The following is a 22182-nucleotide window of genomic DNA, read 5'->3' as shown; positions in this document are numbered from 1 at the left end:
ATAATTTATATGTTATAGATTTATAAAATAAATTATAAATTAAATATAAATTTATAAATTGGGGAATGGGGGAATAAAATGGCGGAAGAAATTAGGGTTCTAATAAATTTGATTAATTTCTCCATATATTTGAGAAATGGGGCCTTTGTCAGAGACACTTATAAATGATTTTCCCCAGTTTTTTGTTTCCCTCCTAATCTTTGTTGCATTCGTTTTGTTTGTGCAAAAATTTTTTTAATCTAATGTAGTCAAAGTAAAGTTATCCATTTTATATCTTGTTCTCTTATGTCCTGTTTAGACATAAATTCTTCCCTTTTCTATAGATCTTATAGGTAAACTAATCTATGCTTCCTTAGGATGGATCAATGGAATAGACTTGGGGTAAATAACCTCAGCAATGTGTGTATTCAATAAAGTAAATTCAACCCTTCCAATTTATCTAATTATAGGAAACATTTTCTACTTTATTTTAGATCAATGTAAAAATAACACAACTGTACTATATATACCTTTTTAAAATTTTAATTTTATTTCATCAATTTAGAACATTATTCTTTGATTACAAGAATCATATCCTTTCCCTTTCTCCCCTCAACCCAACTTTCCCATAGCTGACGTGAAATTCCACTGGGTATTACATGTGTCCTTGATCAGAACCAATTTCTATGTTGTTGATGTTTGCACTAGGATGATCATTTAGTCTACATCCCCAACCATATCCCCATTGACCATGTAATCAAGCAGTTGTTTTTCTTTGGTGTTTCTACTCCCACAGTTTTTCCTCTGAATGTGGATAGTGTTCTTTCTCATAAATCCCTCCAAGTTATTCAGGATCACTGCATTGCCACTAATGGAGAAGTCCATTACATTTGATTGTGCCACAGTGTATCGGTCTCTGTGTACAATGTTCTCCTGGTTCTGCTCCTTTCACTCTGCATCAATTCCTGGAGGTCATTCCAGTTCACATGGAATTCCTCCACTTTATTATTCCTTTGAGCACAATAGTATTCCATCACCATCATATACCACAATTTATTCAGCCATTCCCCAATTGATGGGCATCCCTCATTTTCCAATTTTTTTTGCCACCACAAAGAGCGCAGCTATGAATATTCTTGTACAAATCTTTTTCCCCATGATCTCTTTGGGGTATAAACCCAGCAGTGCTATGGCTGGATCAAAGTGCAGACAGTCTTTTAGCGCCCTTTGGGCATAGTTCCAAATTGCCATCCAGAATGGTAGGATCAATTCACAACTCCACCAGCAATGAATTAATGTCCTGACTTTGCCACATCCCCTCCAGCATTCATTACTTTCCCTTTCTGTCATGTTAGCCAATCTGCTAGGTGTAAGGTGGTACCTCAGAGTTGTTTTGATTTGCATCTCTCTGATTATAAGAGATTTAGAACACTTTTTCATGTGCTTATTAATAGTTTTGATTTCTTTAACTGAAAATTGCCTATTCATGACCCTTGCCCATTTATCAATTGGAGAATGGCTTGATTTTTTTGTACAATTGATTTAGCTCTTTGTAAATTTGAGTAATTAGACCTTTGTCAGAGGTTTTTGTTATGAAGATTGTTCCCCAATTTGTTGCTTCCTTTCTAATTTTGGTTGCATTGGTTTTGTCTGTACAAAACCTTTTAAATTTAATGTAATCAAAATTATTTGTTTTACATTTTGTGATTTTTTCCTAACTCTTGCCTGGTCTTAAAGTCTTTGCTTTCCCAAAGATCTGACATGTATGCTATTCTGTGTTCACCTAATTTACTTATAGTTTCCTTCTTTATATTCGGGTCATTCACCCATTCTGAATTTATGTTGGTGTAGGGTGTGAGATGTTGATCCAACCCCAATCTCTCCCATACTGTCTTCCAATTTTCCCAACAGTTTTCATCAAATATTGGATTTTTGTCTCAAAAGCTGGGATCTTTTGATTTATCATAGACTGTCTTGCTGAGGTCACTTACCCCAGGTCTATTCCACTAATCCTGCTTTCTGTCTCTTAGCCAATACCATATTGTTTTGATAACCACTGCTTTATAGTATAGTTTGAGATCTGGGACTGCAAGGCCCCCTTCCTTTGCATTTTTTTTCATGATTTCTCTGGATATCCTTGATCTTTTGTTCTTCCAAATGAACTTTGTTATGGTTTTTTGTAATTCAGTAAAAAAGTTTTTTGGTAGTTCAATGGGTATGGCACTAAATAAGTAAATAAGTTTGGTTAGGATGGTCATTTTTATTATGTTAGCTTGTCCAACTCATGAGCAACCAGTGTTTTTCCAATTGCTTAGATCTAGTTTTAATTTTGTGGAAAGTATTTTGTAGTTGTGTTCATATAGTTCCTGTGTTTGTCTTGGCAGATAGATTCCTAAGTATTTTACATTGTCTAGGGTGATTTTAAATGGAATTTCTCTTTCCAATTCTTGCTGCTGAGATGTGTTGGAAATGTATAGAAATGCTGATGACTTATGTGGGTTTATTTTGTATCCTGCAACTTTGCTAAAGTTGTTGATTATTTCGATTAGCTTTTTGGTTGATTCTCTAGGACTCTTTAAGTAGACCATCATATCATCCGCAAAGAGTGATAACTTGGTCTCCTCATTGCCAATTTTAATACCTTCAATTTCTTTTTCTTCTCTAATTGCTACTGCTAGTGTTTCTAGTACAATGTTAAATAATAGAGGTGATAATGGGCATCCTTGTTTCACTCCTGATCTTATTGGGAATGCTTCTAGTTTATCCCCATTGCAGATGATGTTGGCTGATGGTTTTAGACATACACTGTTTATTATTTTTAGGAAAGACCCTTCTCTTCCTATACTTTCTAGTGTTTTCAATAGGAATGGGTGTTGTATTTTTCCAAAGGCTTTTTCTGCATCTATTAAGATAATCTGTGATTTTTGTTAGTTTGCTTGTTGATGTGGTCAATTATGTGGATGGTTTTCCTAATATTGAACCATCCTTGCATTCCTATTATGAATCCCACCTGATCATAGTGAATAACCCTCCTGATCACTTGCTGGAGTCTATATATCTCCAACGCATTTCAGCAGCAAAGAATTAGAAAGAGAAATTCCATTTAAAATCACCCTAGACAAAATAAAATACTTAGAAATCTATCTGCCATGACAAACACTATACGAACACAACTACAAAAGACTCTCCACACAATTAAAACTAGATCTAAACAATTGGGAAAACATTGATTGCTCATGGGTGGGACGAGCTAACATAATAAAAATGACAATCCTACCCAAATTAATCTACTTATTTAGTGCCATACCCATTGAACTACCAAAAAACTTTTTTACTCAATTAGAAAAAAAACATAACAAAGTTCATTTGGAAGAACAAAAGATCAAGGATATCCAGGGAAATCATGAAAAAAATGCAAAGGAAGGAGGACTTGTAGTCTCAGATCTCAAACTATACTATAAAGCAGTGGTTATCAAATTCTTAATATAAGACATAGATTTTAATTAAAAAAAAGATCATTGAAAGCATATAACACCTAAAAGTTTGAATAAAATAAATGATCAAATAAGAAAATTAAGAATAGAGTGAAGAATATATAAAATATGACAGCAAAATAGCTCATAAAATTCATGCCTCCAAGATATATAGAGAATTGTGTATAAGAGCCATTGCTGATAGACAAATACTAAAAGAATATGAAGTATTCAGACTATGAATGACCACGTGAAAACACACCCCAAAGAATCAATATCAAGAGAAAGTCACATTCAAGTCATTTTGCAATTTCCTGCCATGTCTTCACAATTAATGAAAATGACAAAAAAGAAAACGATTAATTTTTTATCATTTTTAATTTTGAAATTCACAAGTATGAAACAGAAGACTTAATACAGCATAAAATAGAATGAGACTAACACATGAAACAAATTCCAATATGTAGAACTGGCTTTTCTTTATGAGTCATTAAAAAATTCAACATGGTATTTTTAAAGCTATCCACATTTTCCCCAGGCTTCTTCCTGCTCTATTGTATATATTTAAGAAATCCATCAATTTCTTTCTTTTTTTTTTAAGTGGGGGAAAAGGGCAATCCTATTCCTGATCTCCCTCACTGCCATACTCTCCTATCTAAAATTGAAAAAAAAAATTGTCAGGAAAGTAGTCAATCAAAATAAATTCTTACATTGTCCATGTCCCATAAACACTGTATTCTACATCTTATATCAATCACTTCTCATTCTGAAGGCAGGTAGTGTGGATCATGATAAATCCTCTATAATGATTGGACATTATTCAAACTTATTGGCCTTTACAACATTGTTATTTTCATTAATCAGTCTCTCCATTCTACTTCTTGCGTGCTGAATTAGTTCATATAGCTCTTTCCTGGTTTACTGAAACTGCCCATGTTTCATGGCATATTTATGTTTTATTAAATTTCTATATCAAAATTTATTTAGCTATTGGCCTACTGCAGAATATCACACATTAGTTACCAATCCTTTGGCATAACAAGGGGAACTGTTATATTTTTTGTAGTCTTGAGTACTTTCCCCCCTTTTTAAGGGAAAAGACCCTCTAGTGGTACCTCAAAGGGTATACACAATTTAGTGACTCAGTCTCACCAATAAAATATTAACTTGTGCTTAATTTCATATAGTTCTTCCCTCGCTGGTTTTCTAATTATCTTTGCCAAGTGTATGAATGTGAGAGCCAATTTAGTTGCATCTCTCTGATTATTAATGCTTTAGAGCTTTATTTCTTGTTTAATTAAATTTTAAATTAACAAATATTTTCTGTCCCATAGGTTAAAAAAATACAAAATTCTAATGTCAACTATACAGTTGAAAAAAATAAATTCCCCCCAGTATTTGATTCTCATTTTCTTATCCCTTTTAGCAATCTAAGATTTTTTCTAATTGTTAGGGAATTACATACTGGATACAGATGTATTACAGATACATATTTTTCATATGATTATTTATAGTTTGTATTTTTTCCTCTGAAAATTGCCTGTTCATACTTTTTGGCCTTACTGTATAGTATCCATTCTTTATACACCTGTGTATTATCTATATCTGCTCTTTATATATTTTGGATGTGAAGCCTTTATCAGGGAAGCCTCCAGATATTTTCCCCAGTTAATTGCTATATTTACATTTTAGATGCTTTGGGATTTTTTTCTGACTTGATGAAAATTGCCTATTTTGTTTCCTGTGATTCTTTTGTTCCTTGTTTGACAACTCATCATCTATCAAAAACTGAAAAATATATCTTCTTCATGGTTTTTCAAACATATTAGAGGGGTCTTTTATATCTACATTTCAGATCTAAATTTATTTGTTTTGGAGCAAATCTCGGTACAGTGTGAGATATTAGTCCACAAATAGTTTCTACCCAACAGCTTTCCAGTTTTTCTGGCACTTGATAATGATAAACAAATCCTGATCCCATGGTTGAGGTCTTTGAATGTACTAAACCCATGTTTCCTATACTTATATATTTTTGTATGTTGTGCACATGATCTATTCAATTTCACAAGCTTCTTTTTAAGTTGTTGGTCTTTTCCCAGGAATTCAGAGCACTATTTCAACCCATTTTTATGATTCAAAACCCAAAACTAGTACCTTCTTCTAAGCTGTTCCCAATATCAATTTCAATCAAAAATGCCTAACCTATTTTAGCCTACTAATATAATACATTAAATACATAACAATTGCTAGCCTTTTCCATTGTGATTTAATACTTTAAAAGTTCTTTCCAGATACTGTCTCATTTGTTCCTCATAGCAATACTAAGAGGTAGTTACTATTATTATCCTGATTCTACAGATGGGGAAAATCAGAATGGAATAGATTAAGTGACTTAATCAGAGTCACACAACTAGTATTATTAGTTTTTGAACTTAGTTCTTGTGGCTCCCTGCACAGCACTTTTCCATTCTTCAACCTTGAAGTTTAACAATATCTTTATAGAAATAAATGTCCAACAGAAAAATATTTATATGAGAACTTTTTGTGCCACCAAAGAACAGGAAGCAAAATGAATAATAATCAAGGAATGGCTGAAGAAATTATGGTATGTGAATGCTATGGAATATTATCAAGGAATAATAGGAGACAAACATTGGGATTTTAAATGAAAAAATTCATTATATTTATGGAGTTTTATTGAACAGTATGAAATTTGGGATGTCTAACAAAATCTATACTCCAGTGAGAGGCCTTCCCTCATTACTTCAGAACTCATAAGTTTTAACTCTGGCATGATTTTTCTAATATATAATAAAGTACAAACTCTACAAAAAGACCTTGACATTGACAAAAGGCATTGTTTTTATAAGCCTTATTTCCAGTATGACTATTTTAATGTTTAGTGTCCTCCTTTACCTAGAGAAAATCATGTCCCCAAAGTGCAAATTCAAAAGGCTTCTCTCCACTATGGAGCTACTGATGTAAATAAGGGATGATTTCTGGTTGAAGGCCTTCTCCCATTGAATCTACCTAGGGCATCTTCCCAGAATGAATTGTCAGATGCTGATCAAGTTCTGCACTTCATTTCAATGTCTTTCCTCTTTCATTAGAGAGAAAATTGATATCTAATAAAAATTCTCTGATGGGAAATATGAGACAACTGTTACATGAAGCTTCGCTTTACCACACTGATTACATTTATGTGGTTTCTCTCCAGTGTGGATTCTCTGATGAAGAAGACTGGAGCTGTGTTGGAAAGCCTTTCCACATTAATTACATTCCTAAGATTTCTCTCCAGTGTGGATTTTCTGATGTTGAACAAGTGAGGCCTTCTGCCTGAAAGTCTTTCCACACTGTGTACATTCATAAGGTTTCTCTCCAGTGTGACTTCTCTGATGTACAGCAAGACTAGAGTTCTGTCGAAAAGCCTTTCCACACTGTGTACATTCATAAGGTTTCTCTCCAGTATGGATTCTCTGATGAACAGCAAGACTAGAGTTCTGTGTGAAAGCCTTTCCACACTGTGTACATTCATAAGGTTTCTCTCCAGTGTGGATTCTCATATGGTTAGCAAGATTAGAGTTCTGTGTGAAAGCCTTTCCACACTGATTACATTCATAAGGTTTCTCTCCAGTGTGGATTCTCAGATGGTTAGCAAGATTGGCCCTATCTGGGAAAGCCTTTCCACACTGATTACAATCATAAATTTTCTCTCCGGTGTGGATTCTCTGATGTATAGCAAGAGTGGACCTTTTTGTGAAAATCTTTCCACATTTATTACATTCATAAGTTTTCTCTCCAGTGTGGATTCTCTGATGAAGATAAAGACTGGAACTCTGTCTGAAAGTCTTTCCACATTGGTTACATTTATAAGGTTTCTCTCCAGTGTGAATTCTCTGATGTTCACTAAGACTAGATCTTGTTCTGAAAGTCTTTCCACAGTGATTACAATCATATGGTTTCTCTCCAGTGTGGATTCTCAAATGGTTAGCAAGAGTGGATCTTTTTGTAAAAGTCTTTCCACAATAATTACATTCATAAGTTTTCTCTCCTGTGTGGATTCTCTGATGAAGATAAAGGCTGGAGCTCTGTCTGAAAGACTTTCCACATTGATTACATTTAAAAGGTTTCTCTCCAGTGTGGATTCTCTGATGTTCAAGAAGACTGGATCTTGTTCTGAAAGTCTTTCCACATTGATCACAATCATAAGGTTTCTCTCCAGTGTGGATTCTCTGATGTATAGCAAGACTGGACCTATTGGTGAAAGCCTTTCCACATTGATTACATCCATAAGGTTTCCTTGCTACATGAATTTTATGATGGTCAATGAACTTTGAGTTCTGACTGAAGGCCTTCCCACTTTCATTAAATACATAAAGCATTTTTCCAGTATAACTTTTCTGATGTCTCATGAGGTCTGCACTAAAGCTGAGGACCATTTCTCCTTCATTTCTTTGATACATTTGCACTTCAGGAGGTTTCTCATAAGCCTGAATCAGTCTGACCTTTTCAGTAAAGCATTCACTATCTTCAATATATTGAAAACTGTCATTTCCTGGGGTTATTTTCTTACCCAGAATTAGGGCTGAATGTTGTCTGAAATCCTTTCCATTTTTATCAAATTCACAATAACTCTTTACATTTTTCTCTATCTTGATATCTGAATCACTTATTTCTCTGAAATTGAAGTCACAGGGAGTATCACTCATGAAGCTTTGTTGGTAAGGTTCTTCCACAAAAATGCTCGGCTCTGCAGTAGTCACATTTACTTCAAACTTTGTCACTGCACCTGAAGGAAACAAACATATTTATAGAGACACAAGCATGTAAATAAATCCTCTTCCTTCCACTGGAAAAAAGTAAACTGACATTCTATGTCTTCAATCAAAAAGAGTTTTCAAACTTATTGAGCAGAATCAATCAATGGAAATGCCATTAGCTCTGTAATAGTAAAATTAGGCCTCAGGTCCTTAGAATTTTAATAAAGTTTATTAGAATGAGACAGAGAGAGAGAGAGAGAGAGAGAGAGAGAGAGAGAGAGAGAGAGAGAGAGAGAGAGAGAGAGAGAGAGAGAGGCAGAGAGAGATTTAAAGTAGCCTAATCTAGCTCCCACATGGGTGTTTCCTGCAGCCACCCCAGAAGCAAGTTTCTTCCCGAACACCAGAAACAGAGAGAGCAAGCACTTCCCCATTCACCCCATTTATCCCTCTTTTACATTCAGTTCAAATTCAGAGTCATGTCCCATTCAAGTTTATAGTCACATACCTGGGACAGCATAGGGATGCAGAAATGTAGGGACACAGGGCAACAACCCATGCTGAGTGGGTTGTAAATTCCCTTCACACAGATCACATCTACTGGATGATTTGATCTACAAAGAGCTTCACAAACAACAATACTAGATGCTCACAAGAAACTATGACACGTATAGGATGGGATTCTCATTATACTTTATAACTCAAAGCATCATCTCACAATGCCCAAGTGACAAAACCAATATCCCTCCAGGTAACACTAAAACTCAAAGTCCAAGACTGTGCTTCTTCCCCAGCATGACATGGCCATTCTCCATTTCACTTCCAATCCTCCATTCAAATGACTTTTGTTGATTCTCCTACTTCTTTTGTTGGGCTCATAAGCTTTCTGCTTTTGTACACTGGCCAGTTTTGATGCATCATCACTTCATTATCCTCTGTAAATCCATGCTAAGCTGAGAAATAGAATATTGCTTTTCACCTATGATTTTCAGTGTTATAGTCAACTTTTCTTATATTCTATTCATATTCAGAGATATTGTGTCATTCGCTGCACATATACTAAAAACGGATTTAATTATCTACCACATCTTTTTCCACAATGTAATTTCCCTGGTGATCCTTTTCAATTTTATTTTTTTTTCAGTTTCCATGTGTAAAAGAGGAGGCAAATGGAGAGAGAAAATGGAGGAGGATTTCTCTCCTCTCTTACTGATGGAGAGGGGTGAACAAAGGTTCTGTCTCAACTGGAAGATTATGACTACAGTGTGATGTTCAAAGGGAGAAAGTAGGGGCAGGAATAGATTCGAAGCAGGTAGATTCAGTTAGGGTGGTAATATGCCTCCCTCAGTGGTGTTGAAGACACCTGAGGGCAGAGTCAGCCTCAGAAAGGCAAGATGACTTTTTCTAATCCCACTCCCCAAAGACACTCTGGCCATCAGCCTCTTCTGGATATTATAATGGCATAAACTGCAAAGGAAAGATGTCAGAGTTCCTTTGCCAGCAGTACTGAGCCAAGGGGTTTAAAATCAAACCCCTCCTCTGTGAAGAATTATGACAAACCCAGGTCTGGTTTGTCACAGACTAGGACAGGATTTCAGCTTTGAAATCCTGTCTCTATTTAGTCTAATCCTTATCCTTTTATTATATTGTAAGGACAGGCCCAAACCCAGATCTATCTTATACTAATATAATTTATTTGATGTCAAGGGGAAGGTAATGGTGGGGGGATGGGGGAAAAGGGTAAGTGGGAGAAGGATGGCCCTAGGGTCTACCCTCCTTGCTGTTGGATTTCAAAGTCTGAAGGTCAGAGGCTTCTGGGCCTTGGCCTCCCTTCCAACCAACCACTTCTTGTCTCTACACTTAATGAATTAACTAAATTATAGTGTTCAGGCCAAAGGACAGGTAAGGGAGTGAGACCCAAGGGGAAAGGTCAGGTTGGCTCAGGCAGAAGAGTCCGACAAAATCCCTCTTGAGAATCAGGTGGCTGTTGACAAATCACAGAAGAGTTATGGAGGCTCTCTGGATGGAGACAGGTCGCCAACAGGTAGAGAAATCCAGTTCAACACTCTCCTGAGCCTCAGAAGATGCTCCTTCTCTTCCCCTTCCCAGGCTGGAAGTGCCAGTCAGTTGCTTCAGACTTCTACTCAGCTTCCAGAACTACCAGGATTCTCTTGCCCCTCCTCCTCTGCTCCTCAGGCTGATCTCCTCTCAGTCTGGCTTCTCATTCCAACAGCAGGGTCTCTCTTCCCTTACATTACACACGTCTGAAATCACATCATACCTGCCAACTCTATTTTTGTATTAACCAGAGGCAGAAGATTCTGTCATGGCTGTAACTTTTTTTAAGGATAATCATTACTCATTGATTTTAATTTACAATTAAAATTTTTTTCCTAAATTCAAATTTTAGCAACTTATTTATTTTTTAAAAAATGTATCTTTGAATGTCTATAGTCCCTAAATAAAAAAAGGAAGTCCTCATAACAAAAGCAATAAAAAAAAATCCATGGATTTTCCACATTCAAAACATTATCTCATTCTGTCTTACCCTTTTTTCAAGAAGTAGGCAGCATGCTCCACATTCATTATTAATTCTTTAAAAGTACTTTCCATTTGGTGGTTCATGAACGCATTGGAAGTTTATGACTATGGTCTAAGGGATTGGAGGTAAAAGACACCTTAAGCAGTAAATAATTGCCCAATTTTGTTACAAAGATATTTTTCCTCTGGGACAACAAGCACGTTCATGTTTGAAACAAAATAAGTTTCAGGCAGTTCTCAGATGAAGAAATCAAAACCAACTAGAGTCATATGAAAAAACACTCCAAATCACTACTAGAGAAAATGCAATTTCTCTAGTAATTAATTAAAAAAATTATTAAAATTTTATTTTATGTATTTACATATATATAAATGAAAATAAAAAATAAAAAAATAATTTAATTTAATAAAATTAAAATAAAAAATAATTTAAAAATTAATACAACTCTGAGAAATCTCATCATATCTGTCAGATTGGCTAATAATACCAAAAAAAGGAAAATGGTTAAGTCCTGGAGAGGTTATAGGAAAATTGGACTACTAATACACTGTTGGTGGAGCTATGCACTGATACAAGCATTTTGGAGAGCAATTTGGAACTATGCCCAAAGGGCTGTAAAACTGTGCATACTTTTAGACTTGGCAATACCATTACTAGGTCTAATATTCCAAAAGTATCAGAAGAAGGAAAAGGACCTACTTGTGCAAAAAATATTTAAAGCAGCTCCCTTTGTGATGGCAAAAAAAAAATGGAAACTGAAGGGACATTCACCAGTTGGGGAATGGCTGAACAAGTTATGGTATATGGTTGTAACAGAATACTATGATACCATAAGAAATAACTAATAGGAAGATTTCAGAGAAACTTTGAAAGGTCTGTATGAACTGTTGCAAAGTGAAATGAGCAGAACCAGGAGCACATTGCACACAGTAACAGAAATAATGTATGATGGTCAACTGTGAAGGACTAAACTCTCATTAGCAATGCAAGCACTTGAGACAACCTGAAGGGACTTATGATGAAAAATGTTATTCACAGCCAAGAAGGAACTCTCAGAGTATGAATGCAGACTGAACCATACCATTTCTTGCCTTATTTGCTTTATGAGTTTTTTCTTACATATGTAAAATATGTCTTCTTTTACAACATGAGGATTAAAGAAATTTGTATTACATGACAATACTGAAATAACCTATGTCAAATTGTTTACTGCCTGGGGAGGAAGAAAATTTGGATTGCAACAGGTCAGAAATTAATTGTTAAAAAATTATTTCTACATGTAATCTTAAAAAAAGGAACAAAGGGGCAGCTGGGTAGCTCAGTGGATTGAGAACCAGGCCTAGAGACGGGAGGTCCTAGGTTCAAATGTGACCTCTTCCCAGCTGTGTGACCCTGGGCAAGTCACTAAACCCCATTGCCTAGCCCTTACCACTCTTCTGCCTTGGAGCCAATACACAGTATTGAATCTAAGACAGAAGGTGAGGGTTTTTAAAAAAACACAAAAATAAACCATGCTCACTAGGCATGGATAGGCATTTCAAGACATCTTGAAACCACTAGGAACTATCACAACCTCTTCAAGATTTGAATATTCTTCAACAGGGTAGATTTTTAAAGGATCTGCTTGGCAACATCGGAAAGTCATTCTGTAGTTTCTGTGAGAATAAAGACAGTGTGCCAGCGGTAGGAAGAAGAAACTTATATCTGAATATTTCTTTTCTTACCAAACTTGTTTTATATAAAAGCATTGTATTGTTTTGTTTTGTTTTTAAAGCAAAACAATATAGACAATTTATCCAGGGAATTTATCATTTAAAACATTACTTGTCATTAGCAAAGAGAAAAGTAAATCTTTCATTTATTAATTAGCAATTCATTTGGGGATTGGTTTATGGGCTAAAAACCAGCAATGAATTTTGATCTGTCAGCAAGGAAGCTTGTAAAATTCTCCTTCCATTCATCATATGTTTGAATGTGTATTTTCATTGAATTCTGGTTACAAACCAAAATTCTAAAGGACAGAAAGCTGGGCCTAACAGCCAGGAAGACCTGACTTCAAACCCTACCTTAGACCCTAATTAGCACTGCAACCATAGCAAGTCACTTAGCTTCTTCTTGCCTCTGTTTCTTCAGCTGTAAAATGGAAATAATATAATCTACTTCACAGAATTTTGAGGATCAAATGATATAATGTCTGTAAAAGTACTCAGCTCAGTATCTGGCATACCATAGGCATTGTATAAATGCTATTTATTATTAGTATTTGTGTCATTATTTTTAAAAAATTTATTATTATTATTAAATAAATTGGATGCAGAACAACCCTGAACACTGTTTGGCAACTATTGAACCAAATATTACCAACCTTTGTTCAAAGAAAAATAATTCAACTTTAAAATGTATTTCATATATTACATACATTATATTTTATACCTTCCAAGGTTTGATTAAAAATGTTATTCACATTCAACAAAATCTGAGAATTTAAAATGGAAATCTTAAGGGATAATAAGCAGGAAGCCTTACTGTATTTCTTTAAAAAAATCCTTGCAGAAAGTCCCACATTACATTTTCAAAATTATTTTATACTTAGGATATTATAATTTATATTTTGTTTTCATAATTTAAGTAGAATAAGGTTTTACATTTTACAATAATGTATAGTAATGAATCCATAAATTAGGAGCGGGGGGGGGGGGGTGACAATGATGTCCAAGTCATTATTGTAGGAATGACATGCATAAATTAATATGAAAAATATGAATAGTAATTTAAATGAATAAGGAGTTTCCCAACACACTTATTACTGTTGAAAGAGTGTCTAAGAACAAAAGACTTTGGGAACCATTGTGCTAGTCATGACTGTTCACTGCACTGATTGATCAGTGTTGTTACAGTATATTCTACTGGTTCTGTTCACTTATCTCTATAATTGTTCCTCAGTCTTCCCAGGTTTCTTTGAAACTCTGCCTTTTATAATTTAAACATATATCTAATTTCACCCATTAACATGAAAAAATAACTTTTAACAATTGTTTTCTAAAATTTTGAGTACTAAATTTTCTCCCTCCTTTCCCTCTATTCCCTACCCCTTACCTAAGGTAGTAAGAAGTTTGATCTAGATTATATATGTGTGATCATGCAAAACTTATTTCCACATTGGTCATGTTATGGAAAAAGACTCATATAAAAAAATGAAAAAAATAAAGCTTATAAGGAAAGATGGCTAATTTGGGTCTCTTCAGATCAATGACGGATTGTAGCTGGATAAGATCAGCAAGATTGCTCCTGTTCCTCTCAGTTCAGAAGGACAAGAATATTTTTCCAACTGTCCACCTGTTTCTCTTAGCTGGAGATTCCAGTCCCATCCCCCATTGGCAGCCAAATTTCTATTTCCTCCTTGCATGAGATTTCATTGTAAAATCCAGTCTGCAATATATTGTATCTCTCTCTCGTCCACATCAGTCACCCCCCTTTCCAGGAGATTCTCTTTTCTGTAGATTTTGGAGACAATACTGTCTCCTGGTTCTCCTCCTCCCATGTCCAAAACTAAACTCTTATCTTTCACCCCACACTCCCGTCTTCTGACTTTCCTATTGCTATCCAGGGTGCCACCCTTCTAAACATCCAGGCTTATGACCCAGATGTCATTCAGTCCTCATTATCTCTCATATACCCACAATCCTCATCTCAATCTTACAGAAAGTCCAGGTGGTTCTACTTTTGTAAGCCCTCTCCCATGTACTCCTTTACTTACCAATACTGCCACTTTCTCAATTCAGGTCTGGATGGCCTCATATTTGTGAGGTTGCAAAAGCTTTCTTCTTGATCCCCCTGCCTCAAATCTCTCTCAAGTCCACTCAATCCTCTACATAGCTGTCAAATTTACCTTCCGAAACAAAGCACATTTCTGACTATGTGATTACCTATTCAGTAAACTCCAGTGGTTTCCTGACACCAGGATTGAATATCAAATCAAATCAAATCATCTTCCTATCCCCTACCTTCCCAGACTTCTTTCCTCTTAATCCACCCCCCCCCCCTACACACACACACATGGGATAGTGGTGCAGGTCTCCTTCCTGTTCCTTAAACAGGACCCTCCATCTTCTGATTCCTTGTGTTTTCTCTGGCTGCCCCTCATGCATAGAATGCCCACTCAGGCTTCCCTGAAATCCCACCTACAGCACCAGCTTCTATAACAAGCTTCTTCCAGTTCTACGTCACTTCCTGTCATCTCTATCTTGATTAGTTCTTCTGTATCCTAGATAGAGCAGTTTTCCACATAATTGTCTGAATGTTTTCTAACCCCACTAGATTGTAAACTACCTGAGGGCAGGACTGTCCTGGTTCTTTCTTTGCACCTAGGGCACTTAGCAGTGTCTGACATGTAGTAAGTGCTTAACAAATGCTTGTTGACTTGAAGAAAGAGCACATGTGCATTTGGGAGATTTCCATGACCCAAAGTTCTAAACAATGACTTCCTATTGGATCATAGATTTATTACTAGAAGGGAAGTAAATGGCCCTGGTGTCCAAATTTCCAATCTTACAGCTAGAGAAACTGAGGAACAGAGGTTCAGTGACTTTCCCAGGATCATACTGCTGAAAAGCATCTAAAAAAGAATTCTAAGTCAGGTCTTCCTGCCCCCACAGTCTAGCAATTCCTTCACTACAATAACCATGTTTCTTCTGATGACAGCCCTCAAAAATGGCTTTCATCTTACTTACCAGGACAAGAGTTCCTCAGACTTTTTTGATCCAGGATCCATGATGCTTCCCTTTCCTCAAAATGGGAGATCAAATCTTCTTTGAGGACTGGAATTCCTGGGCATGGGTAATGAGGAAGGGAGGAGGATAGAGAGAAACTTCTATTTTACTGCTTTCAAGGGAAAGAGATCATGCAAGCAAGGATACAGAATGGGTTCTAGGACTTGTCAAGGTTGGCTGACATGGTATTTATTGTTGGGAACTTAAAGGTCCTTTTGTATCATGCTAAGATCATGCTAAAAATTCCATCTCTGCTTTCTTCATAAAAACATAGGCACATGCCATAACTTTCATTATCTAGAAATTAGAGCTAACTAATAATTTAGTGGTGAGAGCACTCGGCATGGAGTTAGGAAGACCGGAGTTGACTTCTGCTTCTGTTAATGACTTGCCTACTAAGCATAGATACTTAGTGGCTTAGTAAACTTGCCCCTGGGCAAGTCCCTTCATCTCGTTTACCTGTTTGTTGTTGTTTAGTTATTTCCTTCCTGTCTGATGCTTCCTGACTCCATTTGGGGTTTTCTTGGAAAAGAACTAGCCTGGTTTGTAATTTCCTTCTCGAGCTCATTTTACAGATGAGGAAACTGGGGCAAACAGGTTTAAATGACTTAATCAGGGTTATACACACAGCTAGTGTCTCAGGCTGAACTTGAACTCAGATTTCCTGATTCTGGGTCCAGCACTCTATCCACGGCACACCCTAGCTACCCTTCAGCCTCCTGGACTCTTTGCCTTAGTTTCCTCAATTACAAGATAGGGATAATAATAGCACTGAACTTAGGGGGTAGTATGAGGATCAAATGAGATAATTTTTATAAAGTACTTAGTACAGTGCTTGGCATAAAGTAGGTCTATATAAATGGTTATTCCTATCCCTTCCTTTCTTACCATCTATACTAGAATTTGGGGTAAGAATGAAGGATGAATAAGGATAAGTTTACTATATAAAGCAGGGCTAGGAATAACGAGCTACAAATTTATACTTGTTCACAAGAAGAACTTTTTAAACACTGGACCATTCCAAAGTGAAAAGGACTACATTGGTGGGTAAGGAGTTTCCTTCACTGGTCATCTTCAAGGAAAAGCCATATGAAGAGTTTTTAGAGATTTTACAGACAAAATCATGTCCAGACAGAGACTAGGCTAGATAATGTCTGAGACTAGTTCTAAGTCTGAGATTCTATAACCCTTTTTTGTTTTGTAACCTGAAGCTACCTAAAACAGGGAAGAGAAAGCTTCAGGAGCAACAGGGGAAAGGCTCAGCTTCCTATCACAAATTGCAAAGATCTTTTATTGGGAAAACCAGGTAGTGCCTTGGGGAGAGACCACCACTTTTACCTTTCCAATAATTGATAAATACTCAAATCCAGCCCACTAGAGAAGAAAGGAAGACCCTCCTTTGATGGCAGATTCAAAGCTCCCAAGGCAAGTTATGCTTACCCAGGGAGAGCAGGTTCTGGGAGTTTTCCAGCATGACCTCCTTGTACAGCTCTTTCTGAGAATGGTCCAAGAGGCACCACTCCTCCTGGGTGAAGTCCACAGCCACATCCTTGAATGTCAGTAACTCCTAACCAGAAAAAGTCACAAGATTTAGAGCTGAAAAGAGACTTCAGAATTCATCTAGTCCAAAACTCCTCTATCTACAGAAGGAAACAATGCAGAGAAGGGATTTCCTAAAAGTAAAATGATTTACAAGCGTCAATAATAATACTTGAAATCATAGTCATTGAGGGCCTGTGAATATTGAGAAAAGCATTTTCTATCTGTAGTTTTAATAAAGTGAACAACTATGAGATGCTTCTTCCTATGGAATCAGGGAGAAAGTATGCATTTTACAAAATATCTTGTATCTTTGCTTTATGATTGAAGCATGGCAGTACTGAAAAATTTAATTGTTTTAAAAGGACTGATTAGTAGGTAAGAGACTGGCAGCTTCATAGAAAGGAAATGACCACATTTGCTGATGTTGGTGAAGTCTCTGGTTGCACTGCACTCACCTTCCATGGGGGCTTTGGGGTTCCAGGGGCCATTCCTTCTTGTTACAGGCTCCCTTCTTGGGCCAGGTTTTGGTTCTCTTCAGGCAGAAGGGAGAGGGAGAAGGATCCCAGAGGTGGAGACACCTTTCCCTTCACTTCCTAGGCAGGGGGTTGGCCTACAAGGACTTACAGAGGGAAAGGTCTCAAAGGAGTTAATGAGCCCCTGGGCACTGCCCTCAGGGGAGAAACTTCAACCAGTAGAGGAGGGCAGCAAGTAGAGCAAGGCTTGGGGATGTAGCTGGTCTGAACCTACTGGAAAAGACTACTTCCACCCCCCCCCCCCAAATTATTATTTCTCTTCTGTCCCACTCTCCACCCTCATCCTTCTCTAGAAACCCAAGAGGCGGGAAGGGGTTTCAAACTCCTGATAGGAGGAAACCAGTCAGTCTCAAAGACTAAATCAGAGTTCTCCTTCCCACTGAAGCTATGAGTGAAGTCTCAAGGTCAGGCACCCAGGACCCCTTGGTAAAGCAGGGGACAGGGCCCCAGGGCATTTGGGATGTGATGAAAGCCTAGAAGCTGACCCAGAAACCAGGCTTGGGAGGCAAGGGTGCTCCTGATGTACCTGGAGGATACTCACCAAGAGGTCAGGATGGAAAGAGCATGCAATAGAAGCAGGGAGCTGGGTAGGTCCTGCCTCAGACCTGTAGTCAATCCTCAGCTTTCGCAGGGGTAACATTCCTAGAAAAGAGCACAAAAATTAAAAATGTGAATGTTGATACATTGAAATTATGGGAAATGACAAAAACTGTAATGTTTGTTAGAGATTACTGAAAATACCTTTCTGCATATAATTCTTCATACCAAAACATTAATTCTAATATGTACTTTTCCTAACCCAGTGACTATGAAATAATCCATAAAATGCAATACACAAAATAAAATTGGTAATATGAAGAATATTTTCCCTTGCTAGCAATTCTCAAGAATTCTGTAACTTTTTTGTGTTAATAGCTCAGTAAACAAACAAAATTCACCTTTTCTTTTAACCCTTACTTTCTGTCTTGGTATCAGCTCTAAGACAGAAGAGTGTCAAGGCCTAGGGGATAAATGACTTGCCCAGGGTCACACAGCTAGGAAGTATCTGAGGCTAGATTTCAACTCAGGTCCTCCTGACTCCAGGCCTGGAACTCTATCTGCTGTGCTACCTAATTGCTCCCAATATTCTCTTTTCATAAAAACTGTAAAGCAAACAAAATTCTTAAAACAAAAATTTTTATACCTCAATGTTATCTTTCTTTTTAACATGAATCTTACTAACCAGAGAGGTTGTTCCTTGCCCAACTACAAAGCTAAAGGATATATGAAGTGGGATTTGAACCAAAGTCTTCCTGATTCTATACTCAAGTGCCCTACCCATTACAACTACTGCCTTCCTCCACATTATTGCAAATATCAATTTGAATGAAAATAAAATTGTTTGTTTTAAACTATTGAATCTACTATGAGACTTTTAGCCAAAGAAATAACAATAAAAATAATAATAATAGCTAGTGTCTGCACTGTGACTTAATGCTTGTAAAGCTCTTTACAAATATTGTCTCATTTGTTCCTGAAATAAATTATTTATGAAAAATGCAAAATACTTTGTAAATTCTCCTTAGCTATGAGGTTCTTTGGGGACTTCCCAGGTGCCTGGGAACCTTGAATTTGGGCAGGGCCCTAATATGTATCAGCCAGGAATGATAGAGGCTGGCACTAAAGAAAAGTACCAGGCTAAAGAGTGTGTGGATCTGATCATCTCCATGGGGGAAGGGCCCCAGGAGATTGGAATATTGGAGGAGAAGATTCTGGCTGGAAGAGGAGTTGGTCTCTCAGCAGAAGAGAGAAGGTTGAATAAGATTTTCTCCTGAGGGTTTCCTGCTTATGACTAGAAATCCCTCCCCCTCCCCCCCCAACATTTCCCAGTTGAAGAGGCTCAGAGAAGAACAACCTGAGAAAAGGGCATTTTGAATTTGTCAGACTTTACCTCAGCTCCTGTTGCCCTGGGTCTGAACTGTGGCCAATGGGCCAAACCGAGGGTGAGTCAACCTGACTTTCTCTCAGGGGGCTTAGGCTGCCAGGTCCTGAGTTCCCCCCAAACTCGAGGAGGGAGGAAAAAGGTTTTAGATAGAGACAAGGACCCCCTTATTCCCACCTTCCTTTCCCATTCTTTCCCTTCCAGTTATTCCTTTGTATTACCCTGATTGAGTTAATTTGACATTAAAATAGTTCTCTTTTCCCCAAGCTGTGAATCAAATGTGAGTGAACAGATCAAGGGGAGACCCTTTGGTCTCGAGTAGTGGAGAGGGGACAAGAGCAAATCTGGGAGAGCAGCCATAGCTAAGGAGGGAAGGCAGAAGGGGGAAAAAAACCCCTCTCCTCTCTCTGAGCCAACCCTAAACATCAGCTGTCTCCCCCGAACTCTGCTTTGAGAAGGGTGGTCTCCATTCTTTCTCTCATTTCAATACACAGGGAAAGAAGTTGTTGAAAGAAGGTTGTACAATTCTAAAGTAATTAAGTAGTTTCCTGGTAACTGAGATTTCTCAAAGCCAAATTGGAGGTTAAGAACTCAATATTTGACAAAAATTGCTGGGACCTGGAATACTGTTTCTTAGAAACTGGACATAGACCAACAACTTATGCTATATATCAAGATATAGTCAAAATAGATAAAATGATTTATACATAAAATGTGATAGCATAAGTAAATTAGGGGAGCATAGAAAAAATATACTTCTAAGGATGAGGGAAGAAGCTATGACCAAAAAGAGGTAGAAAGGATAACAGGAAGCAAAATGGATAATTTTGATTATATGAAATTTAAAAGATTTTGTATAAACAAAAGCAAGGCAGCTAAAATTAGAAGGAAAATAGACTGAGCAAATTTTTATAGCAAGTTTCTCTGATAAAGGACTCACTTCTCATATATATGTATATGTATATATACATATACATATATATGAGACATACACACACATATATATATGCAATTGAACCAAATTCATAAAGATAAAAGATATTCCCAAGTTGATAAAGGGGCAAAGGATATAAACAGTTCTCAGAAGAACAAATTAAAGTTAGCAATAATCACATGGAAAGCTGTCTAAATCACTACTGATTAAGAAATGCAAATTAAAACAACTCTGAGATCTGACATAGCTATCACCAGGTCAGCTAACATGACAGAAAAGGAAAAGGACAAATGTTGGAGTGGATATAGAAAAATTGGGACACATACACTGTTGGTGGGATTGAACTAGTCTAACCATTTTGAAGAACAATTTGAAACTATGTCCAAACTGTGCATACCCTTTGATTAAGCAATACCACTACTAGGTCAGTATCCCAAAGAGATCAAAGAAAAGGGAGACTTATATGTATAAAAGTATAGCACTTTTTTTTTTTTGTGGTGGCAAAGGAAAATGAGATGTTCATCAATTGGATAACTGAACAAGTGGTTTATGATTGTGATAGAATGATTGTGCTGTAAGAAATGACCAGTAGGATGATTTCATAAAAACCCTGGAAGACTTAAATGAACTCATGCAAATTGAAGGGAGCAGAAGGAAGGAACATACATTGTAACAGCAAGATTGTGAGGATGATCAATCAATTGTGAAAGGCTTAGCTACTCTAATCAAGGCCTTGATACAAAGCAATTCCGAAGGACCTCAAGATGAAAAATGTTAACCACCTCCAGAGAGAACCAAGGAACTCAATTGATTGTAGATTGAAATATACTTTAAAAAACCCAACTTTTATTGTTTTGTTTTCTTTTGCAACACGGTTAATATGGAAATGTTTTGCATGACTACATTTATAATCGATACCAAATTGCTTGTTTTTTCAAGGGGAGGGAGAGAATTTTGAAAGCATTTTTAAAATGACTATTAAACATGAAATTAGGAAATAATAAAAATATTTTTTTAAAAACGCCTACCTATTTGAGAGTGGTCACACCCTTCCCCTTGGAGTCAAAAAAAAGCTGCCCCTTCCAGCATTTCCTCCAACCCAGTACACCTCTGGCTTTGGCCCTCTCCCTTTTAAGGAACCTCCACACTCGGGAGAGCTGTCATGCACCCTCCCCCACTCTACCTGTCCCGAGCTGACCCTCCCTATCTACCCTCCACGGTAATGGAAGCTGCTTCCCAGGCCCAATCGCTACATCCAGGACCTGATCCCACGGGGTATGTGGGCGGCACAGCTGGAACTCGCAGGAACTGCCTGGCTCGGGGACCTCTTCCAGCTTTGAAGATGTAGGCCCGCCCCTTCTCCCATGCGCCAGGAGAAAGGACGCATACCCTAAACGAACGTTTCCCAGAATTCTCCTGGAGTCTCCTCCCCCTTCACAGGATCATCGGATCCGGGAGATGTACCTCCCTTCAAAGTTCCTGAATGGCCACAAGTCGGTTACCCACAAGGCCTGGCTTCTGGAGCTCTGGCCGTCTAGACTGAGTACAAAGTGGCAAATTCAAACCCGTGGCTAACTTTAGGCCGGGGAGAGCAGAGGCGTTGGAACGCAGGGCAATCTCACCGTTGCCAATCAGAGGCCTCGCTGCTCTCCCGTAAATCAGAGGGCTCGCCACACTGTCCCCAATCAGAAGGCTTGCTCCTCTCCCGTAAATCGGGGGCTTGCCACGTTCT

The 22182-nt window shown here is 37.4% G+C and overlaps 1 protein-coding gene across 4 annotated transcripts; it reads right to left on the bottom strand.

Annotated features, from left to right (window-relative positions):
• Nucleotides 1-3811: 3811 nt before the first annotated feature.
• Nucleotides 3812-22090, bottom strand: LOC100617632 (zinc finger protein 883-like). Of its 4 annotated transcripts, none has more exons than XM_056796926.1 (6): nucleotides 21479-22090; nucleotides 18137-18237; nucleotides 17518-17594; nucleotides 16961-17087; nucleotides 15482-15577; nucleotides 3812-8241 (listed from the first exon to the last, which is right to left on the bottom strand). In XM_056796926.1, the coding sequence occupies exons 3-6, from the start codon at nucleotides 17548-17550 to the stop codon at nucleotides 6734-6736; spliced, it is 1764 nt and encodes a 587-aa protein (XP_056652904.1). In that variant the 5' UTR covers nucleotides 17551-17594; nucleotides 18137-18237; nucleotides 21479-22090; the 3' UTR covers nucleotides 3812-6733. The 4 variants fall into 4 exon arrangements, with proteins under 4 accessions (XP_056652904.1, XP_056652905.1, XP_056652902.1 ...); XM_056796927.1 differs by having other exon boundaries at nucleotides 21713-22090; XM_056796924.1 differs by having other exon boundaries at nucleotides 17518-17681; nucleotides 21479-22086.
• Nucleotides 22091-22182: the final 92 nt, after the last annotated feature.

This window comes from Monodelphis domestica, chromosome 4, assembly GCF_027887165.1.
Source record: "Monodelphis domestica isolate mMonDom1 chromosome 4, mMonDom1.pri, whole genome shotgun sequence".
NCBI classification, from domain to species: domain Eukaryota; kingdom Metazoa; phylum Chordata; class Mammalia; order Didelphimorphia; family Didelphidae; genus Monodelphis; species Monodelphis domestica.
Note: the sequence above shows the minus strand (reverse complement) of the source record. Positions and strands in the feature narration are given on the sequence as shown.

Excerpts from the sequence above, each read along its gene's own strand:
- LOC100617632 (XM_056796926.1), bottom strand. The coding sequence starts at position 17,550 with ATGGCCCCTGGAACCCCAAAGCCCCCATGGAAG. Across the intron at positions 15,578-16,960 it reads CCAGAACCTGCTCTCCCTGG|GAATTCCAGTCCTCAAAGAA; the intron begins GTAAGCATAACT and ends ACCCATGCCCAG. Across the intron at positions 8,242-15,481 it reads TCTGAGGAACTCTTGTCCTG|GTGCAGTGACAAAGTTTGAA; the intron begins GTAAGTAAGATG and ends TGTTTCCTTCAG.